The sequence below is a fragment of the Cnephaeus nilssonii genome (genome assembly GCF_951640355.1).
Source record: "Cnephaeus nilssonii genome assembly, chromosome: 21".
In the NCBI taxonomy this organism is placed as follows: Eukaryota; Metazoa; Chordata; class Mammalia; order Chiroptera; family Vespertilionidae; genus Cnephaeus; species Cnephaeus nilssonii.
Window position 1 is genome coordinate 5,444,287 of NC_137092.1, and position 23,706 is coordinate 5,467,992.

The window sequence follows — 23,706 nt, forward strand, 5'->3', positions numbered from 1 at the left end:
TTGCCCTCATCCCACCTTTTGGGGCATAGCTCCAGAAACCTCCTCCCGCGCTGCATCCAGTGTGGAGACTTGCCAGTTTACCTCCTGCGCTGCTCAGATTCATGTACCCATCTGCCCCCCCGCCCCGCCTCCACTGCTGTAGTCGTCCCCCTTCGTCCTTCCTCTGGACCCCATGCTCATCCTCTTGGAGTCCATCCTTTAGATCCGCCTGAGGCCTCGGTCTGATACCCAGAGCCAGTCCCTAGGTGGCTCGTGACCTGCAGGCAGAGCCGAGCTTACATGGACACAGGGTCCTCCCTTCCCCTTACTTCCAGGCCTCACCTTGCGCTCTGAGCTCTGTTCCCTGAAGGCGTCGTGCGGCTCCATGTCACCTGTCTGTGCTCAGGCTGCACCTGTCCGTGCGCGCCCTTCCCGCTATTGGTTCCGCTAGTTCTGCTCAACAGCCAGGAGCCGGCTCGGAGATCACGTCCTCCTGGAAGCCACTCCGAACGCCTGGTTGGTCAGCGTGGCCTCTGCTCCTGGGCGTCTCTCAGCACCACTGTGCCAAGTGCCATGTGTCTGTTTCCGTGAGCATGTTTGTGCCCCCCCCCCCCCCCCCCGCCACTCCTTTCCTTGGCCATTAGCTCCCTGGGGCAGCCATGCCTCGCTTGTCCTCCGGCTCAGTCCCCTTGATGGAATGTCCGGTGAACTTCATTGGACACGGCCATCGGAGGAACCGGGTGAGATAGATGTTCATCTGTCTTGCTAAAGGTTTCCAAGAGCGGTGTGCCCTTTGCTCCGCCAGAGCAGTGGGTGAGGAGCGGAGGAGCCTCTGCTGGTAGGAAGGTCCGCGCTCTGTGCTTTCCCATGACAGCATAGGTCAAACGTGGCTCTGCATAGGACTTCACCAAAGACACCTAAAACCCTGCAACTGCTTTTAGTAAGAACGTACCCTGCAGACCTCCGGCTTCGTCAGTGCTCTAGGTCAGCATTCTGTATGTCCGTCGCATTGTTGTATGATTGCAGGTAAGGATTGTGTCCCTTAGTTAGGGTCATGGCCTAGTGTTATTCTTCTAAACACTTCGCGTGGAGTGTTTTACCCTCTGGGTCTTTCATTGTGGAGGTTCTCATCTCCCTCGGGAGTTTGTCATTTTGACATGAAATAGTTCTTTGAACACTGAGGAACCTCCTGAGAGGTAGTAGAAGGATTTATGACATACTTTGCAACATAATGGTGAAGGTAGAGAGAAATGGAGGTTGATGGTTAAGATGGAATTAGTTCTAAACTTTAATCTTAATCATTGTTCATCTTTTTAGGTGTGATAAATAGTATTGTGATTATATTTTTTTGAAAATGACTCCTTTTAGAGATAAATACTAACATATTTAGAAATGAAATCCATGCTTTCTGGAATGTACTTAGAATCTGGGATTGGAGAGAGAGGATGGAAGTAGAGGTGAAACATATGGATAATATGTCATATATTAGTAATCAGTGATGTTGAAAGATGATTATATCAGTTCATCATACTAGTTTCTCTAGTTTTGTATTTGTTTGAGAAACTTTGTTTATGCTTGTTACTAGGAATTATAAACATTTCAATATTTTTTAGGATTGTAAGAAGTTAGACTATTGCATGTAAGTTGTAAAAGAATACACTTTTGGTGTTGAAGTCTTCAACTTTGCTGGGTAAATGTAGTTATTGATAACCCTCTTTCCTGCCCTGGCTGGTGTGGCTCAGTGGGTGGGCATGTCCTGTGCACTGACAGGTGGCTGGTTCACTCTCCCATCAGGCACAGCCTGGGTCTGTGCTCCATCCCTGGTAGGGGCTATGCAGGAGGCAGCCGGTTAATGTCTCTCTCACAGCGATGTTTCTTTCTTTCATTGATGTTTCTCTCTCTCTCTCTCTCTCTCTCTCTCTCTCTCTCTTTTCCATGCCCCTCCCTTCCTCTCTTCTTCCCTCCCTCCCTCCCACCTTCTCTGTCTAAAATTAATAAAAGCAAATCCTCAGGTGCGCATTCTTTTTAACAAAAATAAAATTGTTTTCTGAAAATAGTTTGCGGTACCGTGGAGTGGTGGGAGAGCTGGATTCGGAGACAGATGGGGTTTCCTTTCTCAGCTTTGCCTCTGGATGTGCCTAAGCTGACACATCACTTACGCTGACAGCTTCCCTCTGTAAGGCCTAGCTCAGAGGTTATTTTGAGAATTGAATCTGATATAATATGTAGAAAACCACTTTTAAAACTAAATAATTTTGCACTGCTTTTCCCTTCTACAAAATAGATAACTAGATTTATGTGGCAAATGGACTGGATGGAAATTGTGGGGCCAAGCCAGGACTGGCCATGGAAAATGTTGGTGCCCAGTGAGCACACGGAGCGGGGAGCTGAGGTCTGGAGAGACTCGACCACAGAGACAGCCCGCCTGAGACGCTGCAGAGCAGGCCGCTGGTTTTGAGTCTCAAGTCCTGGCTCTTTCTTCTTAAGTGTGTCAGCCCTTGGCGGGGAGAGTCAGATTTGGACATAATCGGCATTAAACCTTCTAAAATGAGGCAGCATCAGTGATCTAACCTCTTGGCTTTCATTGATGTACTCTGAGCTCAAGAAACCAAAATTAAGGAGGTAAAGAAAAAACCTAGCATGGAAGAAAAGTTAAAAATAATACCAAAATGGAAAGAAATGAAAGGACATGAGGTTGTGCAGAAAGTGAGGACTTGCGCTGTGATGGTCAGCCAGCAGCAGGGGGAGCGGGTCCCTCTGATTATTTAGTTACTAGAAATGCGCTCTCTGCCTCCACAGCTGGACGGGGCGTTGGGAGGGACAGAGGAAACGGGGTGTTTGGATGGAGAGGCGCTTTCCTGGTTTGCCTTCTACTCTGGGTGTTTCCAACCCAACTGGTAAACAAAGGAAGTAATTCTACTCTCTGGCAGAGACCGAGAGGATATGAAATTACTTTCTCTGTTACTATTTAATGATCTCCTAAAATATTTATAAACCGACCTGCCTTGACTATTTTGCACTGAGATATATTTCATTGAGGTCTTGGAGATTTTGCCAGAATATTGGCTTTTTTCTAATAAAATATATGAGCCATAACGTGTCTCGGATCTAACCAGAAGCGAGGGCCTGGGTCTTGCTCTCAGGCGCAGGGACGGACGTGCCTTCTCTCGGAGCTGGTTCTGTGGGGCTCTGCACGGCCAGCGTGCTGTCGTGTTTCCAATGGGAATCATGTAAAACGCTTTTTAAAAACGTGTAGCTCATATGACACCCCTCAGCCTTAGCCATGTCTTGTTCGCCGTCAGCTGGGCGGACGGTTCAGTGTTAGTGAGTCCGGGAGGTCAGTGTTTGTGGTGATGACACTGATTTGAGGACTGCTTCTCTGTTTTACGTGGACACCGTTAGGAGCTTCTGATTTTCCGTTCTGCCTGGTTCTGCCTCTCCCTGACTTCCCAGTCAGCAGCTGCCTCCCCCTGAGCTGCTGATGTGCTGTGTGGGACCCCCCACCCCCTGAAATAGGGGCTGTCATTGGGTTCCATTGATCGATGGCAGGGCACTCTTAACCATACCCTGTCGATGGGCCATTCGCCGTAAGTGGGCTGTGTTTTTTCTCATACAGCTTTTTTCTTTGCAGGCATGGAGCTACTATGTACACATTTCCCAGCAGTGAAATTGCTGTGTGTGAGTGTGTAGTGTCCCTAAACCCGTATACACACTTTAACAGCTGCTAGCTCAATTTTGAAAATGAAATGTATTTTAAGAGAAAAAGTATTATTTTTTATATGTAAACATATGTTTTCTAATTTTTTCACTGTGCTAATTCTTAGAAATTCAGTGGTCTCAGTATTTAGACAGAGACAACTAGTTAAGGTACCTCGTCTAGCGAAAGAACCTTTAATAAAAACCACATTTTTACACATTACTCCTTTGCTGACTCACTTCTCCTCACACACAGAATACTCTACCAGTAACCTCATAAACCTTAAACAAAAATACCTTTTCTTTTAGGAACTCTTTCATTTTCAAAAATACTGTTCCGACGGGCGGTTTTCACTTGTGAACGACAAGAGGAGGCCTGTGATTGGACATGGCATACGTGTGACACGCCCGGTGTCTGCTCGCTGCCTCGGTGTGCTGTGCCTCGTCCCCGGCTGACGGGGCCCGCTGCCGAGCACAGGGCAGCAGAGGTTTCCGTGCTGAGGCTGAGGTCCAGGGCTGAGGGAGGGCCCTCGCCTCCCTGGGTCACAGACACATACGTTCCCGACGTAAAGCTGGAAACCGACCTGTCCCGGGTGGCCACCTGGCTCTGAGCCAGAGGCCGGCTTTGCATCGCCGCCCCTGGTCCAGATGTTTATTTCTCCTCAGTTTTTGTTGGTTTTTTTTTTGTCCCTTTTGGACCAAGCCCACCGCTCGGTTAGACTTGCTGAAAGCCAATTCCAGTGGCTTCATTCAGCAGTGCTCCGAGACAGATGAGCCGAACCAGTTTTCCAAAGGGCGTGTGTGCCCGTTGTGGGACATGGGGACTTTTATTTGCTTTTCTGTTTTAATAGCTAATATGTGTTTTAATGTGCATGAGAAAATAAACGTTAGTATCACATCAGACTGTTTCACAGTCCTGCTTTGGATGAGCCAGATCTTTTTTATAACGTGTGCCATTTTAAGGACATTGGCAAATTACAGAAAGCCATTAAGTGAATGATTAGGCAGTACGTAGACATGGCAGAAGTCACAGATGTTGGAGAAACACAATGGTGAGGGCACCTGCTCATGTTTAGGATTAGAATCCAAAGTATCGTTGCTTTTTCTCCCTGGATATAGTTACAGTTAACTTAATTCTTCTGACTTAAAATTCAGTGACAGGCTGAGAACTGAATTTCTGTGAATCTTTAAGCCTTGCTTTCTAACATAAAGCTTCTTGACACTTAGTTCTCTTATGGCCGTGTGCCTTGTAAATCAAGGTATTTTGCTCCTTTATTTTCCTAAGTACAAGTAATCGTGTGGTGATGGGAAAAGGAAGGAGAGTGAGTGAGTGTGTGAGAAAGACAGATGGGAGGAGGGGTTGATGGACAGGTGAGCAGATAACCTGGACACCTGGATCGAGGAGAGTAGAATTGTAGGACTTCACTTTTCTCAGGAAGCCTCTAAGTCTGCCACAACCCCGAACGTTAGGGAACACTCTCTTAGGTTCTCTCATTGGTAAAGTGGGTTGCTGTGTGTGTGTGGGGGGGGGGGGGGGGAGGGGGGCATTAAAATGGGCTCCATATAGAAATAGTTGGCTATTCTGTATAAAAGACCTGAGACTCAGACATCTGAATAGGCAGGTGACCTCTTGCACAGACACCTCAGTTATGGAGGCCGCTGTTGTGGGCAGGGCGGCCACCATCCACGCTTGCATCGCGCCACTGGCGGGCGGCTGTGGCGGTCCTGTCAGTGAGGGTGTGGCCGTCCTGTGATCCTGCAGGATGGAAGCCTCCTGCCTGGAGCTGGCCCTGGAGGGGGAGCGCCTGTGCAAGGCCGGAGACTGCCGCGCTGGGGTGTCCTTCTTTGAAGCGGCCGTGCAGGTTGGCACCGAGGACCTGAAAACCCTCAGCGCCATCTACAGCCAGCTGGGCAACGCCTACTTCTACCTGCACGACTACGCCAAAGCCCTGGAGTACCACCATCACGACCTCACTCTTGCGAGGTAACTGATTTAAGCTTTTCAGTGTCCTTTCTCCCTAAGTGGTCACTTCCATGATATTTGTATTCAATTGAAAAAACCAGTTGAATACATGTAGTGAGTTCTAATGAAATAGCATTGCATTTTAAAGTGAATCTTTAGGCTCAGTTTAATTAAATGAATGAATAATAGTGAAATGACCCTAGAGTTTAATTAAAGGAGTGAAAATTAAAGTACAGAAATGTAAGTTTTAAATTTTTATTCAAAGTAGGTTTCAAGGCTAACGGGTCTTTCTCACGTAAGCATATTACTTGTCCTCTAGAGAAACTACTCTGGCCACTTTAGATTTCAGTGCTTTACTCCCCCCCCCCCCCCCCGCCCCCCCAGGACTATTGGAGACCAGCTGGGGGAAGCCAAAGCCAGTGGTAATCTGGGCAACACCTTGAAAGTTCTCGGAAATTTTGACGAAGCCGTAGTGTGTTGTCAGCGACACCTGGATATTTCCAGAGAACTTAACGACAAGGTAAGAAGGGAGCATTTTCACTGAAGCTGGTTTGTGTTTTACTTCTGTTTAATCAGTTAATCAAGTTAATGCCAAACAAGAAAAGATCCATAGAAAACAGGAGAAACACACAAATCATTAAATAGAGGGAAAAGTAAACACTGAGAGGCCCTTCTTCCTAGGGCAGTGGTCGGCAAACTCACTAGTCAACAGAGCCAAATATCAACAGTACGATTGAAATTTCTTTTGAGAGCCAAATTTTTTAAACTTAAACTATATAGGTAGGTACATTGTTATTAACTTAATTAGGGTACGTGGTATTTTGTGGAAGAGCCACACTCAAGGGGCCAAAGAGCCGCGGTTTGCCGACCACTGTGCTAGGGAACCGCTGTTGGGTTCTGGGTGGGTGGCCAGCATAGCCGCCCTCGGGGCCGTGCCGTCCCGGCCGTGTCCAGTGAATGTGTGATAGGCACGGTCCCACCCGCCCTGAGTGCAGAAGGGAGTAAACACTGCGCTCTGCACAGGTGGGCGAAGCGAGAGCACTCTACAACCTGGGCAACGTGTACCACGCCAAAGGCAAGAGCTTCGGCTGCCCTGGCCCTCAGGACGCGGCCGACTTCCCGGAGGAGGTGCGCGGCGCTCTGCAGGCCGCAGTGGATCTCTATGAGTGAGTCGTGCTGCCAGCCGGCCCCGCGCCGGGATCTGCTGTGCATTCTCTACCCCGGAGGAAGCGTTAGGTTTGGCAAAGGTTTAAAATTCTGGACTAGCAAGGAAAAAGAAACCAAATTGGTGCTGGAAGGTTAGAGTTGTATTAGTCTCCCCAGAAAAGCTTCCGTTTAAACTGCAGACCAGCGCCACTTAGTGGCAGAAAAAAGAAGTACCGTTGGTTAGTCTACGTTACTTTGGGGTAAGTTTAGTCTCATCAGTAGAATCTCATAGGATTGCTAGCTTAGGGGTCTCAAGACTGACTGCGTCCTTGAATCTGGGCAAACCCCCGGATGGTTTAGTAAAATGTCCCCAGCCAGTTCCTACAGCCACCCTCCACCATAGACACACCTTTAAAATGTGGCACACTGTGGCTGTAAGCTTCTTTAAAACTTTTTTATGATAAAAAGACTCAGATGTGTCAACCTAATAAATCCCCCATCCTATCTTTTCACAACGTGCTGTCCTCACTCAGGGAAAACCTGTCGCTGGTGACCGCTTTGGGGGACCGCGCCGCCCAGGGACGTGCCTTTGGAAACCTGGGAAACACACATTACCTCCTGGGCAACTTCAGGGACGCGGTCATCGCCCACGAGCAGGTACAGTGCCGGCCCTGGAGCCGGCTTCCCCACCCGTGCCCCGCAGTGGTGAGTTATTCCTTATGTGGTATGGCTCTGTAATCGGAGTTTTCCCTTTCAGCGTCTCCTTATAGCAAAAGAATTTGGGGATAAAGCAGCCGAAAGAAGAGCGTACAGCAACCTTGGAAATGCATATATATTTCTTGGTGAATTTGAAATGGCCTCTGACTACTACAAGTGAGTGGTATTTCTCAGTCAGTGTGAGATGAGCAGGTGTGTGGCCTGAGCAGTCACAGGAGGCTCAGAACCTGCTTTGGCTGCCCAGCGGCTGTGGGACCCGGGCTTCGGAGCCTCGGGGTCCTCATCTGAAACGACAGATACACCTGCTTTTGGATTGCTGTGAGGACTGGTGGGAGACTGTGTGAAGTACTTAGCACAGTACCTGCACAGTGCCCAAGTATTGCTGTGCCTGAGGTTTAACAGCAGCAGAATGACCCTTTATACGGTCACTTTTTACCTTAAAACTTTTCAAATGAAACTCTTAACTTGCTTATTAGCATGTGTAATATGTATATCTATATGCATTTTTCACCGGGTTTGCAGAAAGGCCAAAAGAGAGCCTGGTAGCAAAAATGTTTTCTTGGTTCCCCCACGATCACTGGGCTCTTCCCACCGTCGCACCTCTCTGCCCACTTTGGTCCTCACTCACCGAGGGCAGCCCCGGCTCCTGTGGCCGGCCTTTCTGGTCTGTCCGTGGGTGGCCTGCTCTGTGCTTCTGGTTGTCTGGAGTTTCCCCTAATTAGGGGGGATTAAGGCCCGTACAGACTTTGGCAGAATCCAGTTTGCATGAACCAAAGACAGTGATTGATTTGTATTTTATTGTTAGAGAATCCAATGTGAGAGAGCTCTGAATATTTTATTTTTAAAAAGGTAAAATTGTTTTAGGTCCATCTAAAGAGCTAGAATGTCATCCCACTTTACTTTAAACAAATATTAATTAATGGTTAATATTTGTTGGCCGATTAGATATGAAATATCCTTCCAAATAAAATAAGTCACTCTTTCCAAATAAAATATATCACCCAGAAAGTCTAGCCGTGCGGCCCACACTCTGTTAAACTGGCTTCTCATTGGCAGTTCCATAGGCATTGGGTAGAATTCGGCTAATCTTTAAATGCACTAAATATTTTTCATGAGTCGGTGACTAATGGCCTAACTCAGCATTTAAATTTCGGACAAATGTAAGGAACACACTGTGCTTGAAAGAGAGGGCGGTGAACGTCTCTTCATGTCAGGTACGGTCCCTGCGACGGGGAAGGTTTCTTACGTGCTGCCAAAGCTGTGCTCACACTCGGAGCACCTGCTCTCGTGTCACTACTCCTTTGTCTGGAAGACTAACAGGACCCTCGCCTCTCCCAGAAGTCTGGACTTGCTTCTGTGTTTCAAAGGCATCTTTTCACTTTGTCTGCGAGTTCTGGAGAAAGTGTAGGATCTCAGGCTCTAAAACAGATTCACTTTAAAGGCAGGTGGAAAAGTGAGTGTTAATTATGATGATGGCCAAAAATAAAGTGATGGTTATGTAAGCATTAATTCCTCCTTTAGAAAGACGCTGCTGTTGGCTCGGCAGCTTAAAGACAGAGCCGTGGAGGCGCAGTCCTGTTACAGCCTGGGCAACACCTACACGCTGCTCCAGGACTACGACAAGGCCATCGACTACCACCTCAAGCACCTGGCCATCGCTCAGGAGCTGGAGGACAGGTGAGTGCCCCTCGCGCCTGCGGTGATGGCGACACGGGGGTTTTCTGTCAAGTGTCTTGTGCTTCCTTTTAAATGTGTGTTTAAGGAAGTTCCTGTTTCAGTAGCATCCTCTGTACAGTTGTGTCTGAAGGACTCCGTGTGTTAGGGGTTAGCCTGGCCCCGGGGAGCCCTGAACCCAGGTCAGTAACTGGGTCACAGTCCTGCCACCTGCAGCCGCCCTCCTGACAGGTCAGACGGAGGGAGGCACGGCCGCTCCTCGATCAGCTGTCGCCAGCAGGAAGGAAGGTCCCTTGTGTCCAGTCCCCCCTCCCCCCTTTTTAAGAGAAGCTAGAAGTAGAGTTTTATATGAAGCCTCTGATTGTTAATGTTGGTGACTAGTTCCCTTTTTTCACTGAATGAACGAGCAGCATCCATGTGCAGGCCTGTGGTCTGTGTGGATGTTAGGAGAGTAGGCTTCACCTCAGGACGGAGGACCTCTCTTAATGGCCCGAGGGAGCGGGTCCCCCCGCCCCCCGCCCCCCAATGACTGCTGATCACGGGGGCTGCAGAGAACATGGGCGGGGACAGACCCGCCCCTGCGACTTGGTTGGTCTGTCATACAGCGCATGTTTAAAGGCATTTAACACTGGACTCTGGGTTTCAGCGTTTTCTGGGCATTCGAGCTTGTCTCCAGGGTGGAGATGGTGTTTTTTACATCAAATACCACGTGAACGCAGAGCGCTGTGCGCCTCAGTTACTGCTGGGCAGCCGGTGACCACGCTCCCCTCCCTCCGGGTAACGGCGAGTTTGCTTTGATCGTTTCGTAGAATCGGCGAAGGGAGAGCGTGCTGGAGCTTGGGAAACGCATACACAGCCCTAGGAAACCACGAGCAAGCCATGCACTTCGCTGAAAAGCACCTGGCAATTTCGAGAGAGGTAAGAAGCTGGAAGGCCGGTCTGTGCTGTGACTCCGGTCGGCAGGGACAGCCGGCACCGCGGGGATCGCTCCTCTGCGGCCAGTGCGGAGTCGATAGTTCCCCACACACCTGAGCTGCTGATTGGAGGGTGTGTTCGCACCGGCCTTGATGTGGAAGGTGAGGCTGGTTTCCAGGGACCGGAATATGCCCCGCCACACCCCCGTTCTCCATGGACAAGCCGTGTGTGTGGGAGGAAAGGACAGCTTTTAGAATCAAGGACTGGCTCCTGTTACAGTCCTGCCACCTGCTGCCTATTTGAGCTTAGAAACCTTTCTGATCCTCACTTCTGTCATCTGTGAAATGGGAATATCTAGCTTGAAGTCATCATGAGGATGAGATAATATATATAAAGTGGCCCTGGCCGGTGGTCTCAGTGGTTAGAATGTCGCCCCGTGCACCAAAGGGTTGCAGGTTCAATCCCTGGGCCCCAGGTGGTCAGGGCGAGGGCGGGAGAGGCAACCAATCAATGTGTCACTGGAGGGGGGAGGGTCCTCAGCCCAGCCTGTGCCCTCTTGCAGTCTGGGAGCCCTTGGGGGATGTCCAACTGCTGGCTTAGGGGAGCGGGCCTAAACCGTCAGTTGGACATCCTTAGCGTTGCTGCGGAGGAGTGCTCACCAGCTCGTGAGCCCGGCTGCTGGCTGAGCGGTGCTCCCCCTGTGGGAGCGCACTGACCACCAGGGGGCAGCTCCTGCATTGAGTGTCTGCCCCCTGGAGGTGATTGCGCGTCATAGCGACCGGCTGTTCCACCATTTGGTCAATTTGCATATTAGTCTCTTATTACATAGGCTGATCACAGATTAAGAGCAATCCAATATTTAGAGAACTAAAGAGCTGATCAAATAAAATTAGCTGTACCATTGTCATGTTTTAGAAACTTCCCTTTTCTTTCTTCTACAAAAACCCCATTTAATTCATAGTCTCATAATTCCAGTATAACTATTTTCATCCAGCTCACAACATTTTCGGCTAGTCTTCACGTTCCCTGTCCTTCCTCTAACACACACATGCTGTGGTTGTAGGTCGGGGACAGCAGCGGCGAGCTAACAGCGCGGCTGAATCTCTCCGACCTTCAGATGGTTCTCGGGCTGAGCTATAGCACAAACAACTCCGTGATGTCTGAAAACATTGAAATTGATAACAGCTCGCACGGTAAGTAATAGGTCTTCAAAACCCAACTGCATCCTTAAGGTTTACATTTAAATTGGTCATCACATGTTCACCAAATCCAGAGAAAATATAACGGGAAGTTAAACATTTTATTAACACAGGTTAATGACATTAAAACAGATTTGGGAGATTTTTAAAAACTGGAATTTGGTTCTTTATAAAAAGCCTAACAGATCTACAGCAAGATTACTCGAGGGAAAAAAGAGGGAAGTGGACATAAGCTTCCCACTAACACAATGCCTGGCCCAGATGACTGCACTGGTGAGGTCTACCAAACACTGAAGAAAACTGATTCCATCCTTCCACAGAATTCTGTAGATCTCAGTCTCCGAGAACAGTATAACCTTGATTTCCAAACTAGACAAGAACAATACAAGAAAGGTAAATTATAGGCCATTCTTCACTCGTGAGCATAGATGCAGAAACTCTAGACGAGATATTAGCAAACCAGGTCCAGCAGTGAATTTAATGTGGTTTTTATAAGTTTTTTTTTTATTTGAGAAACATTGATCGGCTGCCTGCTGTAAGCCCCCTCCTGCGAATCAAGCCTGTAACCCTGTAATCACTCAAGTCGGAACACTAAATATTAAGAAGGATGTCAGTTTTCCCCAACTGATGTAAATTTAATGCACTACCAAGCAATTCGCGAGTTATTTTGGGAAAGTTGATGAGGTCACTTTCATTCAGTGTATATGGAAAAAAGGCCTGAGAACTGAAAGCAGAGCATGAAAAACAAGAAATGGGATCATGTCTTGACATCCTCTGTAGGTATAAAGATTTTAAAGCTACAGTAACTAAAACGGTGTGCTGTAGGCATAGAGACAGACCCGCGGCAGGAAAGGTAGAGCCTGTATTTATACGCCTTGCATTTATACGCCTTGCATATATGGAAACTGTTAGCTCACAAAAATACATCCTGGCTGGACTGAAGATTTAAATGTGGGAAAGAGCAGCAGTGAGGCTGCTGGCTGACAGTGCTGACTATCAGGCCCTGCACTAACCCTCACAGAGAAGGACAAGTTACCCACACAGCTGTGTCTTTATGACACAAACCCCGTCAGAGAGGAACTGCCCGAGGGCGGGGTGGTCTGCTGAGTCTGTGCTGTGCTGCCTGTGCATGGAGAGTGTCTTCATGATACCCCAGGGGAAGGACGTCTCAGGCAGAACACAAAACCACTGAGGGAAAGACTGACGCTGAAATTAAGAACTTCATTAACAGAAACCATGAAGAGGCAAAACACACAGAGGACATTGCCACACGGAGTGATTAAAAAGGGATTTGTAGTCTCACTGTGTAAGAACTCCTGTGAATTAGGACCAACATAAGTAACAACTAAAAAATGGGCAAAAGCGATGAACAGAAGAAACACTAACAGCCCAGAGGTAAGGTACGCACAGGTTTTTAACTGAATCGGGGAAGACCACAGTGAAGTGGCACTAAACCTGTGTGTAGAGAGACAGGGCCTCTACTGGAACTTATGAAATTAACACCAGGACTGAAGCCACGTGGGGGATGGAGTCTGTGCAGTCTTGACTGGAATAGAAATTGGTCTGTTTTGAAGAACAACTTGGCAACACTCTGGTGAAGTTGAAGGTGCACCAACCTTATGGGCCAGCAGTTCTGCTCCAGTTACAAACCCCAGCATCCAACCGGGAGAGACACCTGCACACCCGGGTCCAGGAATTTCTGGAGGAGTATCACTTACAGTAATAAAAAACTGGGAGCAACCTAAATATCTGTCTTAGTAAAATGGATATGCAAGTAATTTCCTAGTCTTAAGGCAATGAAAGTTAATTAAACTAAATTGTACATATCAACTTGGATGAATCTCACAAATGTAAGGGAGCTCCAAGGAAGGAAGTTAGAGTAGCAGTCGCCAACCGGCGGAGTGGTCCGCGAGGTCTGAAAGGTTGGCGACCGCTGAGTGAGAGGATCTGTACAGTATGAGACCATTTATATAATGTACATAATAAGCTTTATTGCTTAGCTTATACATGAGTAATGAAAATATGAAAAATTATAGGAAGGAAGAGGGACATTGTTGGGGGAGTTAATGTGTTGGTAACAGTATTTTTTAAACTGGGTAGGTATCGTGTTTTCCTAATATTATGCCTTTTAAAATATTGCTTCTCTTTAAAAGATTGAGGAGAAATGAAAGTTTTTTTCTATTTAATAATTTAATGATAATATTTAATGAAAAAATTTTGAGGAACTTTTTAACCTATTTCCTGACAGGCAGTAAATCTGTCCTCTAATGAGATCGTAAATGAAATGGGTAACTCTTATAGTGCTTGGCTGTTATTTTGGTTCTTACCCCAAAATTGAAGGCCTAAAGCCTTTTCCTTATGTTTTACTTATTTAAACGCCTCTCCAGTTTGTTTGGGTTTATTTTAAAGACGTTAGATAGTACAAAGACAATTATTATCATTATAAACACTTTTTCTAAATTAAGGGTCAATGTTAGTAACCCAAGTTAGTTTCCAACCAAAATGTAACTTTCTTACATCAAAATCTTTGAGAGGGAGGGCATAGTCTATTTCTATAGAAAGTTATTTTCTTTTTTAAAAAATGTATTTTTTATTGATTTCAGAGAGGAAGGGAGAGATAGAAACATCAATGATGAGAGAGAATCATTGGCTGGCTGCCTCCTGCATGCCCCCTACTGGGGATCGAGCCTGCAACCGAACCTGGGACCCTTCAGTCTGCAGGCTGACGCTCTATCCACTGAGCCAAACCAGCTAGGTCTAGAAAATTACTCTTAAAAGAACACGTTTATACAGATTTCCTACTTCCATATGGGTTTGTGTAACAGGCTTTAAAATTCAATAACAAATGCCAGAGTGATGCTGAATTTGTAGTGTAAAGGTCTCCCTGGTTTATTTAAATTGCTTTTTTACAAAGGTGCACGCCCCAAGTTTGGACGCCGACACAGTATGGAAAACATGGAACTTATGAAATTAACACCAGAGAAGGTAGGTAGTTTTTATAAAATTTCTTGAACTGTTAAAAATATTTTAGTAACTTTGAAAAATTTATTTTTATTGACTTCAGAGAAGGAGAAACATCAATGATGAGAATCATTGATCGGCTGCTTCCTGCACGCCCCACACTGGGGATTGAGCCCATAACCCGGGCATGTGCCCTGACGGGGAACCAAACTGTGACCTCCTGGTTCACAGATCGACACTCAACCACTGAGCCATGCCATTTTAGTAACTTTTAATTTAATAAAATGACAAAATTATTTTTAATGTACAGTTCTCATTATTCATGGATTCCATATTTACAGAGTTGGCTACTCACAAAATTTATTTGTAACTTCCAAAAAGTATTCGTGGTGCTTTTTTCCCTCATGTAAGATCTTTTTTTTGGTTGAGGTTATATTGGTTTCAGGTGTATAATAGTATATATTTTTCCTATGCATTCAAACTCAGAGAGCGAACTGAGGGTTGCCAGATGGGAGGGGGTTGGTGGGCTGGGTGAAAAGGATTTAGAAATTGGCAATTACGAAATAGTGACAGGGAATATGGTAATAACTACGTATGGTCCAGGTGGGGACTAGACTTAATGGGGCGGGGTCACTTTGCAAGTTATATACATGTCTAATCACAGTTGGACACCTGAAACTAATGTAATATTGTATGTCAACTCTAATAGGAAAATAAAATTTAAAAGATTGTTACCTGTGTTTAAACCAGATCATATACATTTGATTAGATTTTGCCTATTGAGAATTTAGTATTGAAAACAGTACAGCTCTCTTGACAAAAAATGCTGCGTAAGTTTTACGTGTTCAATTTTGTGGTTAAACTTTTACATATATCCAACACGCAGGATGAAACCTTGGCTCTTTCTCTGACCATTCAAATGTTATTTTTATGGGATTTGGGCAAACTTTGTTTCTTATTCTTAGGTTTTTAAAAGCCACCATACTGTTTTGATAATGAGAAATCTACAGTGTGTATTTGGTACAAGCTATTGAAACAGTGAACTATCCTGGCAAGGAGTTTGTTTAAAGATGGAAGCCTCGCCCTAGCGGGGTGGCTCCGTTGGTTGGAGTGTGAGCTCCAGGTCAGGGTTCGTATGGGAGGCAACCAATCGAAGTTTCTCTCCTCCCCTTCCTCTCTACAAAGCATATCCTCAGGTGAGGATTAAAAAATAAAAGGTCTAAGCCTCACCCCTCAGTACGAAATGAGAGCATGGAGGTTAATATTCTAGGGAACCCGAGGTGTTTGCTTCACGCTCCGCTTTACATGTGCCTTTATCATTCGGCAGGTACAGAACTGGAACAGTGAACTTCTTGCTAAACAAAAACCCCTCATTGCCAAACCTTCTGCAAAGCTACTCTTTGTCAACAGATTGAAGGGGAAAAAATACAAAACCAGTACCTCCACTAAAGTCCTCCAAGATGCCAGGAACTCCATTGAGCACCGCGGTCCAAATCCCCAGAGGGTACGTATGTTTGAAAAAAGGTTTTGAGTACAGTTCTCCCTTATCCGCGTTTGCTCTCCAAGGTTTCAGTCACCTGTGATCAACCGCAGTCCAAATATATTACATTGAAAATTCCAGAGTAAATAACTCATGTTCTAAGTGGCACACTGTTCTGAGTGGGGTGGCGAGATCTCACGCTGTCCGCTCTGCCGTCTCTGCCCAGTGTCTCCACACTGTCCACGCTCCCTGCCTGTCAGTCACTCAGTAGCCGGTTATCAGGTCACCTGTCCAGGTATCGCAGTGCTGAGTTCAAGTGACCCTATTGTAGGGTGGCCCCAAAGTGCAAGAGGAGCTGGCAACGCGGTGTGCCCGAGGGAGAGGGATCGCCCGAGGCGATGCCTGTCGCTGGTACTTACACGATTCATTCAGGACCTGAAGCAGTGCCCGCTCTGAGGTCCCTGACTTTAGCCTAGAAATACAAGGATTAAAACCCAAAGTCACTACAAATGCTTTTCAGTAGCAGCACTGCCATCAGTATTCCTTTCACAAAGAAAAGGCCCATTTTTAATCCTCATCTTGTCCCACCGATGACCTGGGGATGCTGCTGGGGGACTTAGCTTTTCTCTCCGTCTCAGAAACTCAGTGCGGACACGACGGGAGAGGAAGGCTTTTTTGACCTCCTGAGCCGGTTTCAGAGCAACCGGATGGACGACCAGCGGTGCTGCTTGCGAGACAAGACGTGCGGGACGGCTTCCGGCACGGCGCCGTCCACTCCCCCGAGAGTGAAGCTGAAACGTGAGTTCCCTGCCTCTCCCCAGTGCTCACAGCTCCCTCCGTTATTTCTGAGGACTCGGTCCTAATGGAGGCACAAGAGCTGGGCCCCAACGCGGTACGTGTGCAGGTCGAACGAGGTGTCAGTTCCCGGGTGCATCTGCCTCTCTGCTCCGAGGGGCTGGGCAGAAACTCCAGTTCATGTAAAATGCAGACGCTTCCCAGCTGGATGGAGAGAGAAACTCCTGATCAGGTGACTGCCGCTGCCCTGAGCATTCACTCTGAGTGCAGTTATTAGCGCGGTGGTTCCTATCCAGGGCGTGGGATAACAACAGTCCCACTTCCTGTCAGACACATTAAGGAAGAGAAACAACTATTTACCTTCTAAAATGGAGCTCAGCACGGAAGGGACATGCAGCACTGGAAGCACCCCGAATGGATGTGAGGGGCCTCTGGATCCTCCCCGTCCCTGTCCCCCAGAGACAGAGCTAAGCAGGAAGGAGCCGTGTCCGTAACTAATAAGCCTGATGTTCGGGCGGTTTCCCTGTTCGTAGCACCGTCCGTCTCCGTGGTGTCCCCCAACACGGACGAGTTTCTGGATCTCCTGGCCAGCTCGCAGAGCCGCCGCCTGGACGACCAGAGGGCCAGCGTCAGTAACCTGCCGGGGCTCCGTCTGACCCCAAACCACCGCCAGCCAGTCCTGGGCCACCTGGTGACGAGTGACAAGGAGCCTGACGAAGACTTCTTCGACATCCTCGTAAGATGTCAGGTACGTGCGTGTGAGTCACGCTGTGTACGGCTCTGGCAGGACTGGAATTGTGCGCGGGGCGGGCTGCGTGGAGAAAAGACTCTGAGGAACGGGAGAAGACCCGACAAGAGCCCGTCTGCCCTGTTAGGGGAGGGCCCTTTCTAGCCAGGTGGCATTTGGGGATGCTCCGAGCGCAACGGCTTTCCATCTTAGCTGTTTCAGCGATGACCAGCCAGTGTGCTTACGGAGAGGGAAACACTGCTGCTTTTCACCAAGGCATTTCCGCTGTGTGGCCTCATTCATTTAACAACAGTTCTGGGTACTGTTCTAGACACGAGAGGCGTTGGATATGTTTGCATAAATAATAGATAAAGGGCTGCTGGTTGGAGGAGTGTCTGGTAGGTGTGGTGGATTGGGAAGACATTTCTGGAGAGGCCTGAACGAGGCAAAGCAGTGGGCCCCGTGAAAGGGCATTCACAAAGAGACGGCACGTCCAGGTGGGATGAGTGAGGGGAAGATACTGGAGGGTCTGCATGATCATGGCTGTCAGTGGGAACTAACGTGGGAATTCAGCAAAAAGACGGGTGACTGGAGTGGCGGCAGAGTGACAGTCAGACGGTGGGCAGGACAGAGTCGAGGATGGCTCCAGCTCTGTGGGGTGGATGGTGCCATTTAATGGAACGGGAAGGCAGAGGAGAAACCTGCCTGGGGAGAAACAGTGAGTTCTACTTCACGTGTAAATTGAGGCCCCTAACCAGACACGTGAAGAAGGCACCTGGATGGGAAAGTGTGACCCACAGAGCAGTAACTGCGGGAGGCAGCAGCAGGCGGCTGGTGCCAGAGCCCTGGGAAGAGGGGACCCTGAGCAGTAGGGGAGGAAGCCGAGGACTCGGCGCTCCAGATCCATCTGATGGAGGCACGTCTGCAACCAGCCGGAGCCCTGAGAGTGGAAAGCCACGTGCAGCGGGGTTTCGAGGGATGCTCACCTGTGTCAGGTGCTACTAAAAGCCTTGTAGGGTGATGGCTAAGATGATGATTAGTGATTCTGAAAGGGACTAAGGAGGGCGTGGGTTGGGAACATGGAAGTGTGAAAGGGGAGGAGGAACGGAAGGAGGCGGAGTGAACACCGGGAGGCCGGAGCAAGCAGGAGTTCTCTGGTTGCTTCTGTGTTCTCAGCAGAAGTAGGAGGGCCATACACGGAAAAGAAAGGAAGTGGAGCATAGCTGACCCTTTGTGAAAGGAACAGGACTGCTGGCCTGTGCTGAGGACTCTGGAGTTAAACTACGTCACGTCGGGGGCTGCTGGGCGGAGAGCGAGCTTTAACCACGGCCGGTGTTTTGCCGGGAGAAGCACATGCCAGGTAGTGGTTTAGAAGTGAAGTGTGAAAAGGAGCCGTGATCCCAGGGACCCAGGAAATCCTGAAGCCAACGCGGACAGAGTAAGGGGGAGGGGCATTCCCACAGCTGTAGTTGGAGACTGCAGTACCCACCCCTCAATAGTGGACACATTAGGACATTCCCCAGGGGAGACTGTATGTGAGGCCACCAGCTCAGTCTCAGGAGATTTTAAAGACAGGCATCCTACAAAGCATCTTTCCACCCACAATGGCATGAAGTTAGAGGCAATAACAAGGAAATTGGACAAATTATGAAATTAAAGAGAAATCAGAAAACCTAGAGAGTGTGTTCTAAAGCTTACAGGAGGCAGGGCTTGGGGAAAACTTACAGCTGTAAATGCTGCTGACATTAAAAGGAAAGATGTCAAATCAACCTGTATTTACAACTTAAGGAGCAAAAAGGAACAAACTAAATCTAAACCTAGCAAAAGGAAGGAAACAATAAAGATGAGAGCAGAAATATAACAGGAAAATAGAGAAAGTCAACAAAACCAAATGCTGGTTCTTTGAAAAGACTGACCTCTAGCTAGACTAAGAAAAAGATGAGGCCTCAATTGCTAAAATCAGAAATGAAAGTGGACATTATTCCTGCTTCTACAGGAATAAAAATGATAGGGGTACTATGAATACATGCCAATAAGTTGGATAACCTGGATGAGATGGTTTTGTGTTTCTAGTTATTTGTCCAACCAAGAAAATAATGAAGAAATGTAAAGTAGATCCATAATTTCTAAGGAGATTCTATCCGTGATCAAAGACCTGACAGAAAGCCGGACCTGGTGCCTGCACAGAGGAGTCCTACCAAACATGTAAGAACTAACATCAGTGTTGCTTCAACTCTCCCCAGAACTGCAGGGAACCCTTCCTGTGACGTAGGAGTCATTCTGAGGCCAGTCTATTGCCCTCGTACCAAAGCTAACAGGACACCACAAACCAATATCCTTTTGAATACAGATGCAGAAATCATCAACATTCTAGCAAACAGGACTCAGCAGCATATTGAAAGGATTATATACCACGACCAGCTGAGACTTATTCCTGGAATGCAAGATTGATTCAACATATGGAACCTGATCTAATCCACCACATGAATAGAATGTAAGAAAAAATAACACACAATCATCTCAATTGATGAATAAAACGCATTTGACAAAATTCAGCACATTCAAACTCAGAATATCAGGCAACTACTGTACCATAATAAAAGTCATTTATGAAATACCCACAGTTGTCATCATCATCAGTGGTAAAGGACTGAAAGCTTCTCTCTCTAGCATCAGGAACAGGCAAGGATGCCCACTTCTATTCAACATGGTACTGGAAGTTCTACCCAGAGCAGCTGGGCAAGAGAAAGGAACAGAAGGCATCCAAATTGGAAAGAAAAAAGTAAAATTACCTTTGTTCAGAGATGACAGCTCTTTATGTAGAAAATCCTAAAGATTCACACACACCAAAAAAACGTTAGAAAACAGGAGATAAAATCAACATCCAAAAATCAGTTGTTCCTCCTGTGCTAACAATAGTCCAAAAAGGAAATTTAGAAGACAATTCCACTTACAATAGCATCGAAAAGAATAAAAAGGAGGTAAAACACTTGGGCAATGTAAACTACAAAATATTTCTGAAATTAATAATGACCAATAAAAATGTTGGTGTTCATAGATTGGAAGACTTAATATTGTAAAAAATGTCACCACCCAGAATGTGATCTACAGTCAATTCAATCCCTACCAAACTTTCAGCGACATTTTTACAGAAAAATCAATCCTAAAAATTCATGTGGAATCTCAAGGGAACATAAACAGACAAGAAAAACAAAGCTGGAGGGCTCACACTTAGTGATTTCAAAATTTACTACAAAGCTAGTGATCAAAACAGTGCAGTATTGGCATACAGACAGACATATAGACCAACAGAATAGAGAACCCTCTTTTTTTGTGAAAATAAATAAATGCATGGTTTATTATTATGTACATATCTATTGATATAGGATATTACATTTCAATTACATGTAAAAAATGATCTCTACCTGATATATTTGATAATAGCATTAAAAGAAGGAAATAGTAACAAAATAAATACCAAATAAAGTGATTTAAAAAATAAATACCTTTTTTAAATAATACATTTATATCTTAAAAGTTATAATTCTTAAAATGAGATTTAAAAACACATCAAACATGGATTGACTTATCTGATTGTCATGATCTTTGTTTTATGCTAAATATTCCAGATATTGAATGTTCTTTCATTTTGTGTCGACATTAGTTGAATTGTTGAGTCTGTGTTTGGAAGTGTGGATGAAAAAGGGAGAACCCTCACTTATATGATCAAATTATTTCGTCAAGGGTGCCAAGAGCATTCCATGGTGAAAGAAGTCTTATCAACAAATAAAATAAAAAACTGGGTAAGCATGTGCAAAAGCTGAACACTTACCTAAAACCACATATAAAATTAACCCAAAATGTATCGAAGACCTAAAGGTAAGAGTTAAAGCTATAAAACGTTTAGAAGAAAACTAAGGGGAAAGCTTCGCAGCACTGGACCTGGCAGTCATTTCCTGGTTCTGACACCAGAGGCACAGGTAACAAAAGGCAAGAGACGAATTGGCCGCATGAGAATGTAAAACTTTCATACCAAGGACACTGTCAACAGGGAAAAAAGCAACCACAGGAAATATTTGCAAATAATGTAACTGAGAAAGGATTAATCCAGAATACACAGAACGCCAAAAACTCAACAACAAACCTGATTCAAAAATGGGCCAAGAACCCAAATAGGCATTTCTCCAAAGATGATATACAAATGGCAGGAAAAGATGTTCAGCATCCAGATCATTAGAGAAACGCAGATCAAAACACAATGAGATTACCTCACACCGTTAGTATGGCGACTACCAAAAAGCCACAACATGTGCTGGCAAGGATGGGGAGAAGCTGGAAGCCTCGTGCACGGCAGGTGAGAGAATGTAAGATGGCGCAGCTGCTGTGGACAACAGTATGGCAGTTCAAGAAATTAAAAATAGAATTTCCATGTGATCCAACAACCCTACTTCAGAACACACACCCGCAGGAACATGAGCCGCCCATCACAGGTTAATGGGTAAAACGTGGACAGACAGCAGGGAGTGTTCTCCCGCGTTAGGAGGTGATTTGGACACGTGCTGGAAGATGAATAAACCTTGAAGACATGCTGAGGATAAGCAGTCACAGAAGGACAAACACTGTACAGTTTTGCTCATGAGGTACTTAGAGTAGTCACATGCATAGAGGCAGAAAGGGCATTGGGGCTGGAGGGACTGGGAGTCACTGTTTAATAGGGATAAAGTTTCCATTTTGCAGGGTGAAAACAGTTGTGATGGTTGTACAACATGAGTGAACTGAATGCCACTGAACTGTACATTTAAATATGGTTAAGAGGGTAAATTTTATGTTTAGCACAATTTTAAAAAGTTACTGGAGTACTCGAGAGGATGATCTGGAGAAACGGGCCGTGGCCAGCCTGCGATGTGCAAAATTATAATTTTAAAGATGGTGCAATTGTTGATGACAGTCGGGCCTATGACCGTGGGCGCTAATGGCTGAGGCAGGAGGAAACCACCAGAGGAGGGGAGGCCTAGGGGCTGAGGTGCCCGAGTGCTGGGTGACGGGGAGAGAAGAGGAGGAGGGACCCACGTGTGTGTGGAGGGCGGGGTCCCGGGGAAGGAGTTGAGGCCCTGCCTGTTGGGGAAGATTACAACCTCGTGTCTGCGTTTCCTGGTGAGGAAGACGGCTCGGCGCTCCCCTCCCTGCATTACTGGGGTGCTAATCGCTCTCCTCGCTTTCAGGGGTCCAGACTGGATGACCAGAGATGTGCTCCTCCCGCTGCCACAAAGGGGCCGACGGTGCCCGACGAGGACTTCTTTAGCCTTATTCTGCGGTCTCAGGCGAAAAGAATGGATGAACAGAGGGTTCTTTTACAAAGAGATCAAAACAGGGACGCTGCATTTGGGCTCAAGGGCTGTTTGCAAAGTGATGCTCTGTTGGAATTTAAAAATTCAGGAAGAAAATAAGCCACTAGTTACTGTGGGTGCGTTTTTTAAAGTGACCCCGTTTCCCTTCAGAACGCTGCAGGAACTGCACCTTTCCTTTTCCTTGAGAGGAGGAGTTACGGCACGTAACAGCGTGCACCTGTGAGGGCGGCGTAAACCCTTGGCTTGTATCGTGCAGTGTTATGAACACGGACACTCACGTGCTCTGTGGACGCGGCTGAGAAGGTGCTTCCCCAGCTTCCGGGATCCTGCCTGGGACCGGCCTCCGGCAGCTCCTTAGTCCTGGGCCTCGGTGCGTAAAGCAGAAAGTTAGACAAACCCAGACGACTCCAGTCCCCTTTCGGAGAGCCTGTTTTTAAGCGCTTCATTGACAGTGGCTTTTTTTATACTTAACATGTAGAGAGCAAGCATGTTGTCTAGGAAAAATGTGCTTGACCAATGTTTAGTTATATAAAATAGTCCCATAAAAAATCTAGATCTCTCCCACCCAGCCCCCCCCCCCCAAAAAAAAAATCTGTCTCTTTATATTTTTGGGCCAAAGCCATTATGAGACTCTTAAGAAATAAACTTCTTTTAGCTTGTTTTGGGCTCTTTGTTTAATTAAAAAGAAAATACAGTCACGTGCCACTTACTGACGGGGAGTTCTTGAGAAATGACTCACGAGGCATGACCACTGCAGACTGCACTGACGGGACCTGGACAGCGCGGCGGCTGCTGTGAGGTGAGTGTTCACACCAGCACCACCAGCACGAGCGGCTGGGTGCGCTATGATGTCAGAATGGCCATGATGTCACTAGGCGACAGGATTTTCAGCTCCATCATAATCTGATGGGGCCACGCCGTATGAGTGGTCTGTTGTGGACCAGATCATCCTCACATGGCACGTGACCATATGCATCCATGTAGATATAGACGTGTATGTATACATCAGGGGTCCTCAAACTTTTTAAACGGGGCCAGTTCACTGTCCCTCAGACCGTTGGAGGGCCGGACTATAGTTTAAAAAAAACTATGAACAAATTCCTATG

The 23,706-nt window shown here is 46.7% G+C and overlaps 1 protein-coding gene across 2 annotated transcripts in view; it reads left to right on the forward strand.

Annotated features, from left to right (window-relative positions):
• The window catches only part of GPSM2 (G protein signaling modulator 2), a 34,010-nt gene extending 10,749 nt beyond the window's left edge, over nucleotides 1-23,261 (forward strand). For both annotated transcript variants that reach the window (XM_079760601.1, XM_079760600.1), the window contains 13 exons: nucleotides 5,438-5,659; nucleotides 6,023-6,158; nucleotides 6,662-6,804; nucleotides 7,318-7,441; nucleotides 7,542-7,657; nucleotides 9,023-9,178; nucleotides 9,985-10,093; nucleotides 11,154-11,283; nucleotides 14,204-14,274; nucleotides 15,578-15,754; nucleotides 16,369-16,528; nucleotides 17,059-17,273; nucleotides 22,475-23,261. In XM_079760601.1, the coding sequence (XP_079616727.1) occupies nucleotides 5,439-5,659; nucleotides 6,023-6,158; nucleotides 6,662-6,804; nucleotides 7,318-7,441; nucleotides 7,542-7,657; nucleotides 9,023-9,178; nucleotides 9,985-10,093; nucleotides 11,154-11,283; nucleotides 14,204-14,274; nucleotides 15,578-15,754; nucleotides 16,369-16,528; nucleotides 17,059-17,273; nucleotides 22,475-22,699 (1,983 nt within the window). In that variant the 5' untranslated portion in view covers nucleotide 5,438 and the 3' untranslated portion in view covers nucleotides 22,700-23,261. The remainder of the gene's footprint in view (nucleotides 1-5,437; nucleotides 5,660-6,022; nucleotides 6,159-6,661; nucleotides 6,805-7,317; nucleotides 7,442-7,541; nucleotides 7,658-9,022; nucleotides 9,179-9,984; nucleotides 10,094-11,153; nucleotides 11,284-14,203; nucleotides 14,275-15,577; nucleotides 15,755-16,368; nucleotides 16,529-17,058; nucleotides 17,274-22,474) is intronic.
• Nucleotides 23,262-23,706: the final 445 nt, after the last annotated feature.